Source organism: Oncorhynchus tshawytscha, linkage group LG19 (assembly GCF_018296145.1).
Source record: "Oncorhynchus tshawytscha isolate Ot180627B linkage group LG19, Otsh_v2.0, whole genome shotgun sequence".
Lineage (NCBI taxonomy): Eukaryota > Metazoa > Chordata > Actinopteri > Salmoniformes > Salmonidae > Oncorhynchus > Oncorhynchus tshawytscha.
Window position 1 is genome coordinate 3,258,872 of NC_056447.1, and position 16,143 is coordinate 3,275,014.

A 16,143-nucleotide genomic window follows, 5' to 3' on the forward strand; every position below is an offset into this window, starting at 1 on the left:
TTTACTCCTGTTACACAAGCTGTTTGAATTACATATCCAATTCCATGATGCAATGCTTAATAGGTTGAATTCCTGTAAACTTTCAATAGTGTTCTGTGTGAGGTTCACGTCATACTCAAAGCTAGCTATATCCTCACACATCCTAGGTAGATGGGGAAGGGGGGCGGGGGGGGATCATATAACCATGACCAACTGTCCCAGAGTCAGTGTCTAAGAGTGGGTATAAAATAAAAAGTGAGCCAAAGGACTAATGCCATCCAGGACATGCAGCATCTCCTCACACTAATACTTTCCCTAAGAAAACCGAACGCCCTGTGCAATGACTCACAACAAGGAAACAGCGAGTGGAATGACGTCTACAGGCTGGCCTGGACATTCCCGAGGTATCGCTATGTAACCTCATCCAGGCATTTCACAATGTAAAACAGGAGGAGGTGTGACCCATGTGACTTGTTTTGGCCTGGAGCCAGAGACTAGCAGAGTAAACTGGAAACAACCACCCCATCCTCTGATCTCTAAAGACAGAAGCTGGCCCTCAAATACAGGGCACCTGGGAGGTGCAACCGCTTTAGTACCTACCAACCGTTAGCTCAAGTGAAGATTAAACGCATTTTAGATATAGCCTTATTGGACGATGAAAACACTCGCTGTTGTATAAACAGACCCATTTCTCTGGGGGCAAGCTGTTACATAAAATGTACAACAGAACCTGGACTACTTTAACAGTGTTCCCACAAACATAGGCATAATTAATGCCTAGTAAAATACATCATACTACTGCTACCAATCTCTCATTCTTAAGTGTAGCCCTGATTACACGCGCCCAGTGAACAGACGAGGTTGGAATTGGAGACTATAAAAAAAAAAATGCGTTGTGGTTTCTAGCCAGCATAGATTAATAGTTGCCAAGAGCAAGGGAGAGGCTGAATGTTTCTGAAGTAACTACTGCTGTGAAATTAACTGTTTGAGACCTCTTATCCTTCGGTCTCTGTACCAGCGGATCAGACCAGAGACACCCAATGGTACTTCAATACCTGGCTGCCTTTCTCTTCAGAGTGTGGGGAAGCATCTGTGACATCGACTACCTGTAGAAATGGATTTCATTTGCCGGCACAGTAAGAAGGTCCTCGTCTGACTTTTGCACGTCCTCCGCACTCATAGTGGACGATTACCTCGCTTCACGTTATTTACAATCGTAAAGTGTTTCGAGTTGTATTAGTCAGGGTACACATGGTACACACCTTCCAAAATGCTTACTTGCAGGTTGCTTCGACAATGCAAAAGCAATTAGATTTTATAAAAGATAATACAAACAATGTCCTTGGATCAGTAGAATCTTTTTTTGTTCGTTGCATAAGTATAATACAGGAAGGCACAATTTAGAGTACACATGTATCAGGGAAGAGGGGATTGGGGGGGCAAGTGTTTAAATTGTTTGCGTGCGCACGCGTGTGTGTGTGTGTGTGTGTGTGTGTGTGTGTGTGGGTGCATGTGTGTTAAGGTGCAGAGAGTCAGTGCAGGTGGTAAATGCGGAGGCCTCTAGGATTTAAACATCAAGAGAGCAAGCAAGGGGGAAAAAAAACTCATAAAAATACACATTCCTGGCTCTCTTGAGGCTCTTCCTGTCGCAGGTTGTGTGAAAGGACCGACCGTGAGAGTGAAATCCAAGGTATTTAGGGGAAATGGTCCCTTACAGCACTATTAAATCTGTCAATTGTATCCAACTCAAAAGGCTGGTAAATGCCTCGGTCTTTTTCCGTTGTAGAGGCTGATGATATCACAACATGGACTGTCTGCTAGACTAATGTATTGATCGCAGGGCAGATTGGCCTCAATTAATCAGCATTGCAGTGTGTGCTGTGCATGTGTGTGTTAAACACAATGGCTGTGGTCGGTGTGTTTAAATGTAACTGGTAATTCCTGGTAGCGATTGCGTTTACTGTAGCGTATGTCCGTGTGTGTGTGTGTGTGTGTGTGTGTTTTTAACCATTCTCTGATCAGCATAGGGGTAATCTCTTGGGCCTGCTGACACACTAATTGAAATTAAAGGCTGGGTCACTTTGATAAACAAGGTTTGCCAACACAGTGAAATGCAACACCACCAATCCTGAACACGTCCCGGAGCTGCAGGTCTTACTGACTCAAAGCAGAATTTTTTTTAAAAGGACTTACCACCTCCCTGAAGGCTCATGATAAAACATTCTCCCAGCCCTTACAAGTTACAGACCAGGATTCAAATCAAGGCAGACAAACAACATTCGCATTGCAAATGCACAACGCTCTCCCAGTCATTGTCATTTGATTATCAACTTCAATACCAACTGTGACAACACGGAAATCTGGAATCTCACCTTATTTTTCTTTTTTTTCCTCCCTAGAGTCACTACACATGTGCTTTAGCAGAGCAGCAAAAGTACATTTGGAGATTGTGATCATTCCCATAGTACCCTTTGGTGCTAGACAGAGGTCAATAGGCTGTGCAATGAGACACACACTGCTGACACACACATCCTGCATCCAAGATGAAGGACTGATGTGAAATGAAGGACACACACACACACCTCTTCTGTACTTTGATCTCCTCAATGTGCGAAATGTATTGACAATGTATTGACACATGCCCGAGTAGGATGACACATGCCCGAGTAGGATGACACATGCCCGAGTAGGATGACAATAACGGCCCAAACGTAATCATCATTTAGTAGTGATATAGTCACTCACAGATACTATGTACGATCACTGACCTAGATGGGGTAAGAGGAGGCTAACACTTATCGTTGCCAGAGGGTTATAGGAGCCAGTAATTCTGCAGCCAGGAGAGCCCCGAAAGAGAGAAAAACACAATTTACACAAATTCCAATGACCAACTAAGGGGGCTTTCACACCCAAAAACATTTCTTCCCACTCTAGTGCATTTACCCCCTTTAGTTCGTCCATTTGAACACTCGGGAACGCACTCGGGAACGCACCAAACGAAGCACATATTCACGGCAGTTCCCTCCCGCTTGTGGTCGGAAGAGAAAGCTGAAGTAATACGATTGGGACACAAAGTGATGCTCCATGATATTATAGATGGATTTAAAGTGCGCATTGTTGCCCAATAAATAAAATGACTTACATGAACACGTGGTTTCGTTTAGGCATTTTAGTTCAGTTGACAATTTGAAACCAACCTTACCAAACGACAAAAATACAATGTAACAAATAAAACAAACTGATTCGAACTCGAGCTCAGAAATACAGCACCAGTCAAACGTTTGGACACACCTACTCATTGAAGGGTTTTTCTTTATTTTGACTATTTTCTACATGGTAGAATAATAGTGAAGACATCAAAACTATGAAATAACACATATGGAATCATGTAGCAACCAAAAAAAAGTGTTTAACAATTAAAATATATTTAAAGATTTGAGATTATTCAAAGTAGCCACCCTTTGCCTTGACAGCTTTGCACACTTTTGGCATTCTCTCAACCAGCTTCATGAGGAATGCTTTTCCAACAGTCTTGAAGGAATTCCCACATATACTGAGCACTTGTTGGCTGCTTTTCCTTTACTCTGTGGTCCAACTCATCCCAAACCATCTCAATCGGGTTGAGGTCGGGTGATTGTGGAGGCCAGGTCATCTGATGCAGCACTCCATCACTCTCATTCCTTATCAAATAGCCCTTACACAGCCTGGAGGTGTTTTGTGGGTCATTGTCCTGTTGAATAACAAATGATAGTCCCACTAACTGCAAAATAGAAGGGATGGCGTATCACTGCAGAATGCTGTGGTAGCCATGCTGGTTAAGTGTGCCTTGAATTCTAAATAAATCACTGACAGTGTCACCAGAAAAGCACCCCCACACCTCCAGGTTTCACGGTGGGAACCACACATGCGGAGATCATCCGTTCACCTACTCTGCGTCTCACAAAGACATGGCGGTTGGAACCAAAAATTTCAAATTTGGACTCCAGATCAAAGGACAGATTTCCACCAGTCTCATGTCCATTGCTCATGTTTCTTGGCCCAAGCAAGTCTCTTCTTCTTATTGGTGTCCTTTAGTAATGGTTTCTTTGCAATAATTCGACCATGAAGGCCTGATTCACACAGTCTCCTCTGAACAGTTGATGTTGAGATGTCTTTTATTTGAACTCTGTGAAGTATTTATTTGGGCAGCAATCTGAGGCTGGTAACTCTAGTGAACTTATCTTCTGCAGCAGAAGTAACTCTGGGTCTTCCTTTCCTGTAGCGGTCCTCATTAGAGCCAGTTTCATCATAGTGCTTGATGGTTTTTGTGACTGCACATGAAGAAACGTTAAAAGTTCTTGACATTTTCCGTATTGACTGACCTTCATGTCTTAAAGTAATGATGAACTGTCGTTTCTCTTCTTATTTGAGCTGTTCTTGCCATAATACGGACTTGGTCTTTTACCAAATAGGGCTATAATCTGTATACTACCCCTACCTTGTCACAACACAACTGATTGGCTTAAACGCATTAAGGAAAGAAATTCCACAAATTAACAAGGCACACCTGTTAATTAAAATGCATTCCAGGTGACTACCTCATGAAGCTGGCTGAGAGAATGCCAAGAGTGTGCAAAGCTGTCATCAAGGCAAAGGGTGGCTACTTTAAATAATCTAAAATATATTTTTATTTGTTACACACTTTTTTTTGTTGCTACATGATTCCATGTGTGTTATTTCATAGTTTTGATGTCTATTTCATAGTTTTGATGAAATAAAGAAAGTGTGTCCAAACTTTTGACTGTTACTGCATGTGTGAAAATGCCCCAACAGACACCAGGACAGGAAAGAAAGACAGATATCCAAAGTTGCTGTGAAGATTGGCAATCAAACAACAAAACGTGATGATATCCCTTTTTGCAAATCAAAGACTTCCGGCTAGAGGTCTGACAAACTATCACCTAGGTTGAAAAATAAAGTGCAGTACTCACGTAGGAAGTGCTTTTCCAGTAAGGCAATTTCCAGGTGGCCTTTCAAGTCGTTGAGTCGATCTGTCTCAGCCCTCTGGTAGTCCTGGATGGCTGCAGCAGGCATCGTAAGTGTCCCTGGACCAGCCTGGATGTGGGCAAACACACAAATCCAGGGGTGATGCAGAGGTGAGTAAAGAAGAACAACCTCCTTGCCAATGTGAGCTACCGTAGTCTCTGGTTCAAAACACCTGCACACAGAACCTCAAAATTCTGATATCGCAAAGCAAACACACATAAAACACCCAAACAAACAAATGGAGGCAAGAAGACTTCATTTCACCCTACAGTTTCTCCCTGCACCCTCCAGCCTGGCTCAAAAACAGCAGTATAATCCTGTATGCCTAGTATCATGACCCAAAACACTGATAGAGGAACAAAGATTGACAAAGAGAGAGAAACAAAGGAGATTGAGATGGTGAGAGTGCGCAAGAGGAAAGATTGAGAAAGTGAGTGTGAGAGAGAGAGAGAGAGAGAGAGAGAGGACTGCCACAGTGAGAGCCACTATTGCCAACTTGTACGACACTACTCAGACAACAGAGCTGGGAGAGGCAAAGCCGATTTCATTTCACATCCTCTCAGCAGAAGGAGAGACAGCTCGTGTCAGAAGGGGAGAAATCAGTGCAATAGCAGATTGTAAAATGATGAGAATAATAGAAGGACATTAACTCTGTCCCTCTTTGCGCCATTTACCTGGAGAAGCAGTGACGCGTTTCACTAGGTCTACTAGCTGACAAATGTAATGTACCTCAATGTATTCCATCCGTGTAAATTAGACCTCAAAGTTAATTAGATAGAAAAGAGCTGAAGTGCATCAAAAGTGGTAAGTAATGACAGCCAGGCCTGCTACGCGGGTAAATACATCTGGAACGGCTATTTGACACGAGTTCATAAATCGATTAAAACATAATGACAAAGGTGTCAAGATTATGATAAATAACCAGAGTGAGAAGAACCACACTGTTCCTGTTTCCACGAGAACAAGCCCAAGAGGCAAACAAAATGTGTCACTGTACAGTACTGAACTGGCTGAAGCCCAGTTTCCCAGAACCAAGACGTCGGTGGTTAGACACAGGGGCTGTGTTGAAGCTCTAATTCCACTGCACAGGCGTTCCAGGTCAAAGTTTGTTTGAGACACAGCCACCCTAAAAAAGATCAACATCTCCAACTGTCTTCTCTTATTTAGACTCGACGTGCAAGTTGGGTCTTGATATTTAGGAACCAGATCGGCTAGCTGAGCATTCGCACCAGTGCCAAGTTTTCACGTCTTTTGTGTGCATCTGTCAACAACTTTGAGCTTTTTTTGGACACTTCATAAAGAACGCAATCAATTTGACCCCGTGTGGAATGATATCAAATAACTCATGAGGACTTGGATCGGTGTTAAATGGGGAAAACTATTTCCTCTGAGTAGATCTTCAAAGATCAAGCCGTTTGATCAACCTCTCTCCACAAAAATATGAACATCAACGCACCAGAATATGCAGTCAAATGAAATAGTAAGATGAAAAATATAGCTGTTCTTCTAATGTGTTCAGGGATGTTGAGTTGGCGGCAGGCCTTGGCACATGTGTCGTTTGACTAAGCTCTGCCTGCAGTGATGCAGACCGCGGTTGTCTCTCTCTCCGTCCTCGCTTGTTGACTACATCAACAGGAAGTTGAACAAACATGAAAGCCATGTATCAAAGGGGGGACATTTTGGCTAAACCCCTTAACAAAGTGATCTGGAAGATTCCAAACTAAGTTAGGAGGCAAATATCTGTTTTGTTTCAGTGAGAATTAGTGAAGTGAAAGAGTCTGAAGAGATGCCATTTCTGTGGTTCTATTAATACTGATATTCACTTACAGGGTCTTGCAGTTCTTCAGTGTCTTTCATTTCAAGTGAGGGCCGAGGCTTCATCAGAATCTCTTCGCTACATTCAGTGTCAGATGTGTTGGGCGAGTCGCCCAGATCCAGAAACACATCTGTCCGCTGGCCCCGGAACCGGATTTTGTCCAACCGCTTAAGCATGTTAAACACAGTCGTCTTTATCTTAACATGGCGTATGGCATCCCTGTAGGGACAAAAAGGAAGAAAGACACAGGTGGTTAGAATAAAATATTGTACCGCCAACTCACTGACCAGGATGTGTCTCCATAAGGCATTGTATTGTCATTGTTAGGTTCTAATTATCAGAGTAAATACTCAGACACTATGAAAGCTCAAACCAAGTTTATTCTTCCCAGAGGATCGAACAGCTGAACAGACAAAGACATGGTTCTACCCGTGGTAGTATACAAAACACACTTTGGGTGCAGTCTCCTCCTTATCGCTAAACATTGCATCATTATTGCTAGGCAGGGAGCTAAGTAAGCGGTTCCTCCCCTTATCAGTACAGCCACATGTGACCGTTTTCCCTACACTCAGCCCCTCCCCAGCTTCATTATGGCACCCCTCATGTCTCTTTTATAACTAATGATTAATAAATAGTTCAAGCTCAGAAATCCAAACATCACCATCATTAATAAAAAATATCAGAAAATGATACATCTATATGAATATGACCAATTCTAAATGCCAATATAAAGATTCCTGTGCAGCAATATAATACGTACATGTACAATCCACATGACATTGCATTCTAGCACAGGCATGAGGAGGGAGGTATGAACGGCATAGTCATCCACATACAGTCATTCAATTCTGCAAGAGTAATGGGCACACAGCATGATTTCATTCCTATCCATTTCCTACAGGAGAAATAAAACCCTCTACTCAAAATCAGTAATGAGACACGTACCGTAGAACAAACTTGACTCCCATCACTTCTCCTCATCATTAGACAATTCTAAAACGATGAGAAAATAGCCAAATGGTGGGCAGGAAGAATGTCTACTTCTTCCTCCTTAACTTTGATCCCTTTTCATCTAGAATCTATTTTTCTAAGTATTATTCTTTTCCCAAAACTTTACTTGCTATACATGTTGCACCAGCAAAGGCCAGAGCGGTGTGAGACCAATGTGACTGAGGCGGTGTGGGTGAGTTACTTGCTATACATGTTGCACCAGCAAAGGCCAGAGCGGTGTGAGACCAATGTGACTGAGGCGGTGTGGGTGAGTTACTTGCTATACATGTTGCACCAGCAAAGGCCAGAGCGGTGTGAGACCAATGTGACTGAGGCGGATGATTTTAGGGCTGGGTCGTTCCAGCATTATCTCTTTACTCTATGTAGGTCAGACAGAGCGCTGGACCCTTTAGCCTCTGCCCAGAGAGTGAGATTGAAAGAGAGTGGAAAAGAGAAAAAGGTTGAAAGAGAGATGTGGTACATGGCCAACTTGCATCATTTATTAGGAGACTAGGCACCCTTTATAAGACGAGGTTTAATTTAGGAGGGTCATTCTTATTCATTTGAATCACATTTTGACCGCACTCCTTTTGATTTGAACATACATATTTGCCCCTGGTTAAATATGCCTTTTGGACCTGAATGCCAAAACATTCAGGAGATAAAGGTGCCCAAAGTTCACCCATTTTGCATATCCCGCATTACAATGAGACATCCATGTCTGCATCACTGGAAAAGATAAATGGTTGAGTTTGATATAATTGAGTTTGATATATAAGCTTACAAAAAGGTTGACAAACTATTTGATAATGTCAACAAAACAATTGTACTTTTTTCAACTTGATTGGATTCCACTTGTGGTAAATTCAATTGATTGGAAATTATTTGGAAAGGCACACCCCCCATCTACAGTATATAAGGTCCCACAGTTGACAGTGCATGGCAGTTTTCAAATGCACTGTATGTGTAACACATGTTAATGTTTTTAAATGTATGTAAATTGGAGTCTTTTGCCTGTAATGTCTTTTTCGTTGTGTGTCTGACCGCAGTAAGACTAGCTGTTGCCATCGGCTAACGGGGATAAATCAAATCCAAATCCCAAAGGTTCTCAACTATAAGCACAGCTTACTGGTGGGACCTTGTGAAATACAATCCCGACGCTCTGTTTTATTGTTTAATCGTTTAATAATCATTGCTGGCGATAAGGTTTTCGAAACATATGGATCTTATCTTTCATATTAGCAAGAATCTTTCAAATAAATAAAAAAGATACACTTGTTGAAGCAGGTTTGCACAGATCCATACGGCTGTGTGACTCCAGCCGACAAAAACATTTCCACTACACTTCTTTCCCTAGTACACTTACACAGCACGTCTTCTGTAAACAAGCAGCAGGACTAGAGTGTATTTTTACCTGGAGTTCTTCCCGTATTGTAGGCTACTACTTAAACCACTTTTAGTATAGTAAACAAACAAATAGTTCAAGACTATCTTACTCCCTCTGTTTAGCACATGGCCTCACAAGTGAATCATTAAAGAGACAGGCAGGGCTAAAGCTTAAGAGGGTGTGAACAATGTTGAATAGGTCTAGACAAAGTAGCACTCCAGTAGGCGTACCAAAACATTCAAGGGCCATTTTCTCAAAAGTGGGGTTACAAGTTTATCAACTTTCAAAGCAGAATTACTTTCCCATGACATACCATTTTGAAGCTCTGTCTCTACTTTTATCCAACGTAAAAATTAAAAATAAATTGCAGGCCTTCCGAGTGGCGCAGCGGTCTAAGGGACTGCATTGCAGTGCTAGCTGCAGCACTACAGATCCTGGCTGTGTCGCAGCTAGCCGCGACCAGGTTGTCCTTGTCCCATCGCGCTCTAGCGACTCCCGTGGTAGGCCGGGCGCATGCACGCTGACACGGTCACCAGGTGTACGGTGTGTCCTCCTACACATTGGTGTGGCTGGCTTCTGGGTTAAGCGAGCATTGTGTCAAGAAGCAGTGTGGCTTGGCGGAGTCGTGTTTTCGGAGGACACATAGCTCTCGACCTTAGCCTCTCCCAAGTCCATACGGGAGTTGCAACAATGGGACAGGACTAACTACAAATTGGATACCACAAAATTGGAGAGAAAAAGGTGTAAAAAAAAAATATGTATAACAAAACCACATACAAAAAAAACTGACAAAGGGTGGCTACTTTGAAGAATCTCAAATATAACGTATATTTTGATTTGCTTAACACTTTTTTGGTTACTACATGATTCCATGTGTTATTTCATAGTTTTGTTGTCTTCACTATTATTCTACAAAGGAGAAAATAGTACAAAATAAAGAAACACCCTGGAATGAGTAGGTGTCCAAACTTTTGACTGGTATATATATATATATATATATATCACTATAAACACTGGTTGTCCATTTTGAGATGCCGTAGCTAGTATACACTTTCTCAAAAGTCCAAATTAATCTAATTAATCTAACTCAAGAAATCGGTCATTCATTTTGACGTTTTGCAGAGGAGATCTTAGTCTCGCAATTTTACATCTAACTAAAGATATTTGGTGCAGTATTTCACCAAGAACTGAATTAGCTTTCCATCTTGAGATGGCGAATCCGTCTGGAGAGGAGAAGTCCTCAACTTCAAAACTTAATTCTCTCCATAGCAAAGCTAGATTAGCTTACCTCACTATACTCACTACTGGTCTTGTTTGTTGTGATTGAATGCCAAAGACACACCCAAGAAACAACCACATCAAACCACACCCTCAAGACAAGTCTCATTTGACTTTTGTCATAGCTGCAAGGATTTCTAAATGAGCATTGATGAAAAACAAGGCCAAATCAGGAAGTGCAATCGCCCTTTAAAAACTCCCCCAGCCAGAAGATAACTTCATGAATAGATGCTAAAGTCTAAGAATGGACTAAGGTTAACCATTAATCTTTTCTGAGTTAAGGGGTTTGACATATGAAGCTAAGCCCTCCCAATTGAGAGAAAATCACGAGCAGAAAGGTGTGATGTCTGTGTCTGTGCACAAAGGCAAAGTAAACAGAGCAATGAGAAGACTAAAATCCTCTAAGCCTATAGGGTAAATCCATTTGAATTCAGTCACTTTTTGACAGCAGCCCTTTTGATTTGAATGATACATTCTATAGATATTTGCCCATTGTAGAAGTACTCAGAAAGTAACTTTTTGGACCTGAATGCCATACCCCACCATACCATCACTGGAAAAGATAAAGGGTTGAGTTTGATATCATGTAAAAAGCTTACAAACAGGGTTGTCAAACTATTTGATCATTTCTGGAAGAAAAAAAATGTTTTTTTTTTAATAATACAAATTGTAATTTCCTAAACTTTTAACAGCAATTATTTTAAATTCTTCTACTCCGATTTTTTCCATATGTTGTAGCTTAGACCCTATTTTACATAATCTAAGGTTTTGTGTTGTGTCCACTCTTGAATGCACGGTGGGTGTCATGTTGACTGATAAATGTACTAAAATTGGGAAGAAATTTACATTTCTACTTTCAAATGCTACCACAAACAAGGTTGGGTGTCCACACATCAGAGAATGTTGACTTGAATGGAAATATCAGTTTTATATTATACTGTCAAACTCAATAGGAAACCAATTGAAATCATAGAAATATGGATAATAGAATAGACATGACCATTTAAGTTAATGCTCAATGGTGGGTGTGGTAAAAATTTCAATAAAAATGTCAATGGTATACCAGCTAAATTGCAGTGGTCTGAAGGGATAGGTCCATTCTATGAATTATATTTATACGATTGAAATGAAACCCACCCTGTACTCAAGAGCATGTTGTGTCTCAAATAATGACGGGCACAACACAAAAACCTCAGATGATGTGAAATATGGTCTACGCTACAACATACAGTGCCTTCGGAAAGTATTCAGACCACTTGACTTTTTCCACATTTTGTTACGTTACAGCCTTATTCTAAAATGGATTCAATAAAAAAAATCCTCATCAATCTTTACACAGTGCCCCATAACGACAAAGCGAAAATATGATTTTAGAAATCTTTTACATATATAACAAGCAAAAAAACAGAAATACCTTATTTACATAAGTATTCAAGTATTCAGACCCTTCGCTTTGAGACTCGAAATTGGGCTCAGGTGCATCCTGTTTCCATTGATCATCCTTGAGTTGTTTCTAAAACTTGATTGGAGTTCACCTGTGGTATATTCAATTAAATTGGACATGATTTGGAAAGGCATACACCTTGTCTATATAAGGTCCCATAGTTGAAAGTGCATGTCAGAGCAAAAACCGAGCCATGAGGTCGAAGGAATTGTCTGTAGAGCTCTGAGACAGGATTGTGTCGAGGCACTGATCTGGGGAAGTGTACCAAAGATGCCTGCAGCATTGAAGGTCTCCAAGAACATAGTGGCCTCCATCATTCTTAAAAATGGAAGAAGTTTGGAACCACCAAAACTCTTCCTAGAGTTGGCAGTCTGGCCAAACTGAGAAATCATTGACCCGATGGTCACTGACAGAGGTCCAGAGTTCCTCTGTGGAGATGGATGAACCTTCCAGAAGGACAACCATCTCTGCAGCACTCCACCAATCAGGCCTTTATGGTGGCCAGAAGGAACTCTTTCGCCTGAATACCAAGTGTCACTTCTGGAGGAAACCTGGCACGATCCCTACGGTGAAGCACGGTGGCGGTAGTATCTTTCCGAATTAACTGTATGTGAATATGAAAATACGTGTGTTTAGATAATTGATGTTAAAGGTTAAAAAAAATTTATTCAAATATTTTTTTTTTTTTAAATATTCCAATTGTTTGAGAACACTATGCTTTTAAATGATAATCAATCAACCGTTTATCTTTTACAGTGATGAAGACATGAATGTCGCATGGTATGGTGGGGTATGAAAAATGGGTCAACTTTGAGCACCTTTACACACTGAATGTTTTGGCATTCTGGTCCAAAAAGTACATTTCTGACTGCTTCTTCCATGAGCAAATATGTATGGAAAGTTGTTTAAATCAAAATGAATGCTGACAAAAAGGGGTTGAATTCAAATGGATTTACCCTATTTTCAGTCCTGGCAACAAGTTACTGATCAGGAGGAAAGGGAGCATAATGCAACTTTTTTTTACAGTCTCTCACAAATCTCTCACAAATGGAAGATGTAAAGGGTAAATGTCTTATGTGACAGTGTTGTCACATTACCAAAATGTTTACATCAATACCGGGTTTGGTATCACGATTTTCAATACTATCACGATACCATGGCAAAAAAGGCATATTAACCAAAATCACAGAATGGCACTTGAGCCAGAGAGAAACTCTGCTCTGTTTAATCATTGGGAATATTTTGAGTTCAATATCATTCAATTTTACAAGTCAACATTTTTCAGTGACAGCCATGTGAATAAATGAATAAATCATATAATCAATTTCACTTTGGTAACAGTGATAATTTTAATGGTACATTTCTATTGGGTAAATCAAGCCTAGGCCTATTCATAATACAGTTGAATGCATATTCAATATTTCATTTTACCTTTATTTAACTAGGCAAGTCAGTTAAGAACAAATTCTTATTTTCAATGACAGCCTAGGAACAGTGGGTTAACTGCCTGTTCAGGGGCAGAACAACAGATTTGTACCTTGTCAGCTCGGGGATTTGAACTTGCAACCTTCCAGTTACTAGTCCAACACTCTAACCACTAGACTACCCTGCCAATAGGTGTGTGTGTGTGTGTGCATGCATTGAGTTATTGAGCTTGTTTTATTGTACTGATCAACAACATCTAAATAAAAATAGCTTATTTTACAAAAGTGCCCACTATCTCTAACCAGTAATGTGGTCATTCACGAGGTGGCCTGTGGAAGCCCTATTCACAGACACAGTCAGTTCGCTGAGGCAATAGATCTTCTTTGGGAGAGACGTGAGAGAGACCGATTAAGTGAACGAATAAAGTTTAGGCGGCAATCAGATTTGAAATCAGCATATTTTGCGTTACAATGTACAAAGTTAGTGAATTGATGGGATTTATTTTTCTTATGGTGGGTTGTGCCAAGATGGAGGCGCGTAGGGTTCAAAACTGCACCCCTTTTAGTGATCTAGTGTAAATGTATACCATTGGGTGCAACACACTAAGAACCACTCCCTGAACAGGAGATCAATAAACTTATATATATTAATGACAGAGAGGCAGTATGGTACATGTTGTTTGGTCCTTTAGGTTGTACGGTCTTTGTTAATGGTCATTATGTGTTTTTAAATGGGCCAACAGACTGAATTATGTAGCTGCTGGGCAGATTACATCGCCACATATCACTGTAAAATGAAATGTAAAAATTGAACGTTCAAGTGCAAGACGTTTGGATGAGGGTTTGTAGAAACACGCGTACAAACATCATTTCGTTATACGATGTTGCGCCGTCACCAGCTAATCTTGATTGAAGAACATTGTTACAGTGTAACGTTTGATTGTTGAAATATTGTAAAGCAGACAAAAGTAGCCAGTTTTAGTCGTAGTACTGGCTAACACAAAAGTAAAAGGAGGCAATGGTACATATAAGACATTAACAGTAGGTTATGCTAGGCTAAATTATAGAATTCTATCAAAAACTTTAAATGTGTTCAGGGCAAGGCACGTTGTGAAAATATCATGTTCTCTATGAGCGCAGAATGAGAGCCTGATATCGAATTAAACCAATATATTTTGGTGCCACGAGAAATTGCACAGGACTGCGCCTGTTGATCTTAGAACTGAGGTTAAATAAATAAGAACCGGTCAGAAAGTTTCTTACCCATAACGAAATCAGCAAAAAAGTTCCATTAACGCTGTTGTTAGTCCGTCGGTCGCCCTTTCTCACCTGTCAGTGTTTCATAGACCAGTGTGCTGTGGACAACAATAGCGGAATCGGCGGTTCGCCTTCAAATTAAAAGTCACCTATTGAAACTGATGCAAACCGATGCAATTTGACTAGATGATGCTAAACAAGGTTGGACTGTTGTTATATAAATTCAGCAAAAGAAAACAATTAGTTAATTTGACACAAAGTAAACATCAAATTGTAATCCCAGCTAGCACCAGGACTCTAGCCGAACTCGTTTGAGTGAAGCCATGCTTGTCTGAGAGTCAACTACATGGCCGTTGATGGAAAAATGTTATACTTTAGATTCATATTGTAGAGGGGAGTGGAAAGGGGCATTTTCACCTCTCCGAAAACGTAGGCCTATGGGAGGTGTCCCAATCTGGATTCTCGAGTGTAGCCCATGAAGATCTCCCACAGCATGAACCGGAGGGGGGCGCCAAACCTGGACAGAAAGATCACGTCAGTGACTCAACCCACTCAAGTGACACACCCCTCCTAGGGACCGAATGGAAGAGCACTAGTAAGCCAGTGACTCAGCCCCCATAATAGGTTTAGAGGCAGAGAATCCCAGTGGAGAGAGGGGAACCGGCCAGGCAGAGACCGCAAGGGTGGTTCATCGCTCCAGTGCCTTTGCATTCACCTTCACACATGGGTAGGCAGACCATTTCATAAAAATTGAGCTCTACAGAAGAAAGCCCTGCCTCCAGCTGTTTGCTTAGAAATTCTAGGAACAATAAGGAGGCCTGCGTCTTGTGACCGTAGTGAACGTATAGGTATGTACGGCAGGACCAAATCGGAAAGATAGGTAGGAGCAAGCCCATGTAATGCTTTGTAGGTTAGCAATAAAACCTTGAAATCAGCCCTTGCCTTTACAGGAAGCCAGTGTAGAGAGGCTAGCACTGGAGTAATATGATCAAATTTTGGGGTTCTAGTCAAGATTCTAGTAGCTGTGTTTACCACTAACTGAAGTCTATTTAGTGCTTTATCTGGTAGCCGGAAAGTAGAGCATTGCAGTAGTCTAATCTTGAAGTGACAAAAGCATGAATGAACTTTTCTGCATCATTTTTGGACTGAAATTTTCAGATTTTTGCAATGTTACAAAGATAGAAAAAAGCTGTCCTTGTAACAGTCTTGATATGTTCAGGGTCCAGAGTAACGCAGAGGTCCTTCAGTTTTATTTGAGACGACTGTACAACCATTAAGATTAATTGTCAGATTCAAAAGAAGATCTCTTTGTTTCTTGGGACCTAGAACAAGCATCTCTGTTTTGTCCGAATTTAAAAGTAGAAAGTTTGCAGCCATCCACTTCCTTATGTCTGAAACACATGCTTCTAGCAAGGGCAATTTTGGGGCTTCACCATGTTTCACTGAAATGTACAGCTGTGTGTCATCTGCATAGCAGTGAAAGTTAACATTATGTTTTCGAATAACATCCCCAAGAGGTAAATTATATAGTGAAAACAATAGT

General features: G+C 41.0%; 1 protein-coding gene across 3 annotated transcripts in view; it reads right to left on the reverse strand.

Annotated features, from left to right (window-relative positions):
* Positions 1–14,942, reverse strand: part of LOC112218227 (GRAM domain-containing protein 4) — a 37,820-nt gene extending 22,878 nt beyond the window's left edge. The window contains exons 1-3 of one of the 3 annotated variants that reach the window (XM_042301227.1): positions 14,607–14,942; positions 6,832–7,039; positions 4,950–5,073 (exon numbers count right to left, since the gene is read on the reverse strand). In XM_042301227.1, coding sequence (XP_042157161.1) covers positions 4,950–5,073; positions 6,832–6,996 — 289 coding nt within the window. In that variant the 5' untranslated portion in view covers positions 6,997–7,039; positions 14,607–14,942. Of the gene's footprint in view, positions 1–4,949; positions 5,074–6,831; positions 7,040–7,193; positions 7,278–14,606 lie in introns of those variants that run through there. The other 2 variants (XM_024378854.2, XM_042301228.1) reach the window with 2 other exon arrangements.
* Between the last annotated feature and the right edge of the window lie 1,201 nt (positions 14,943–16,143).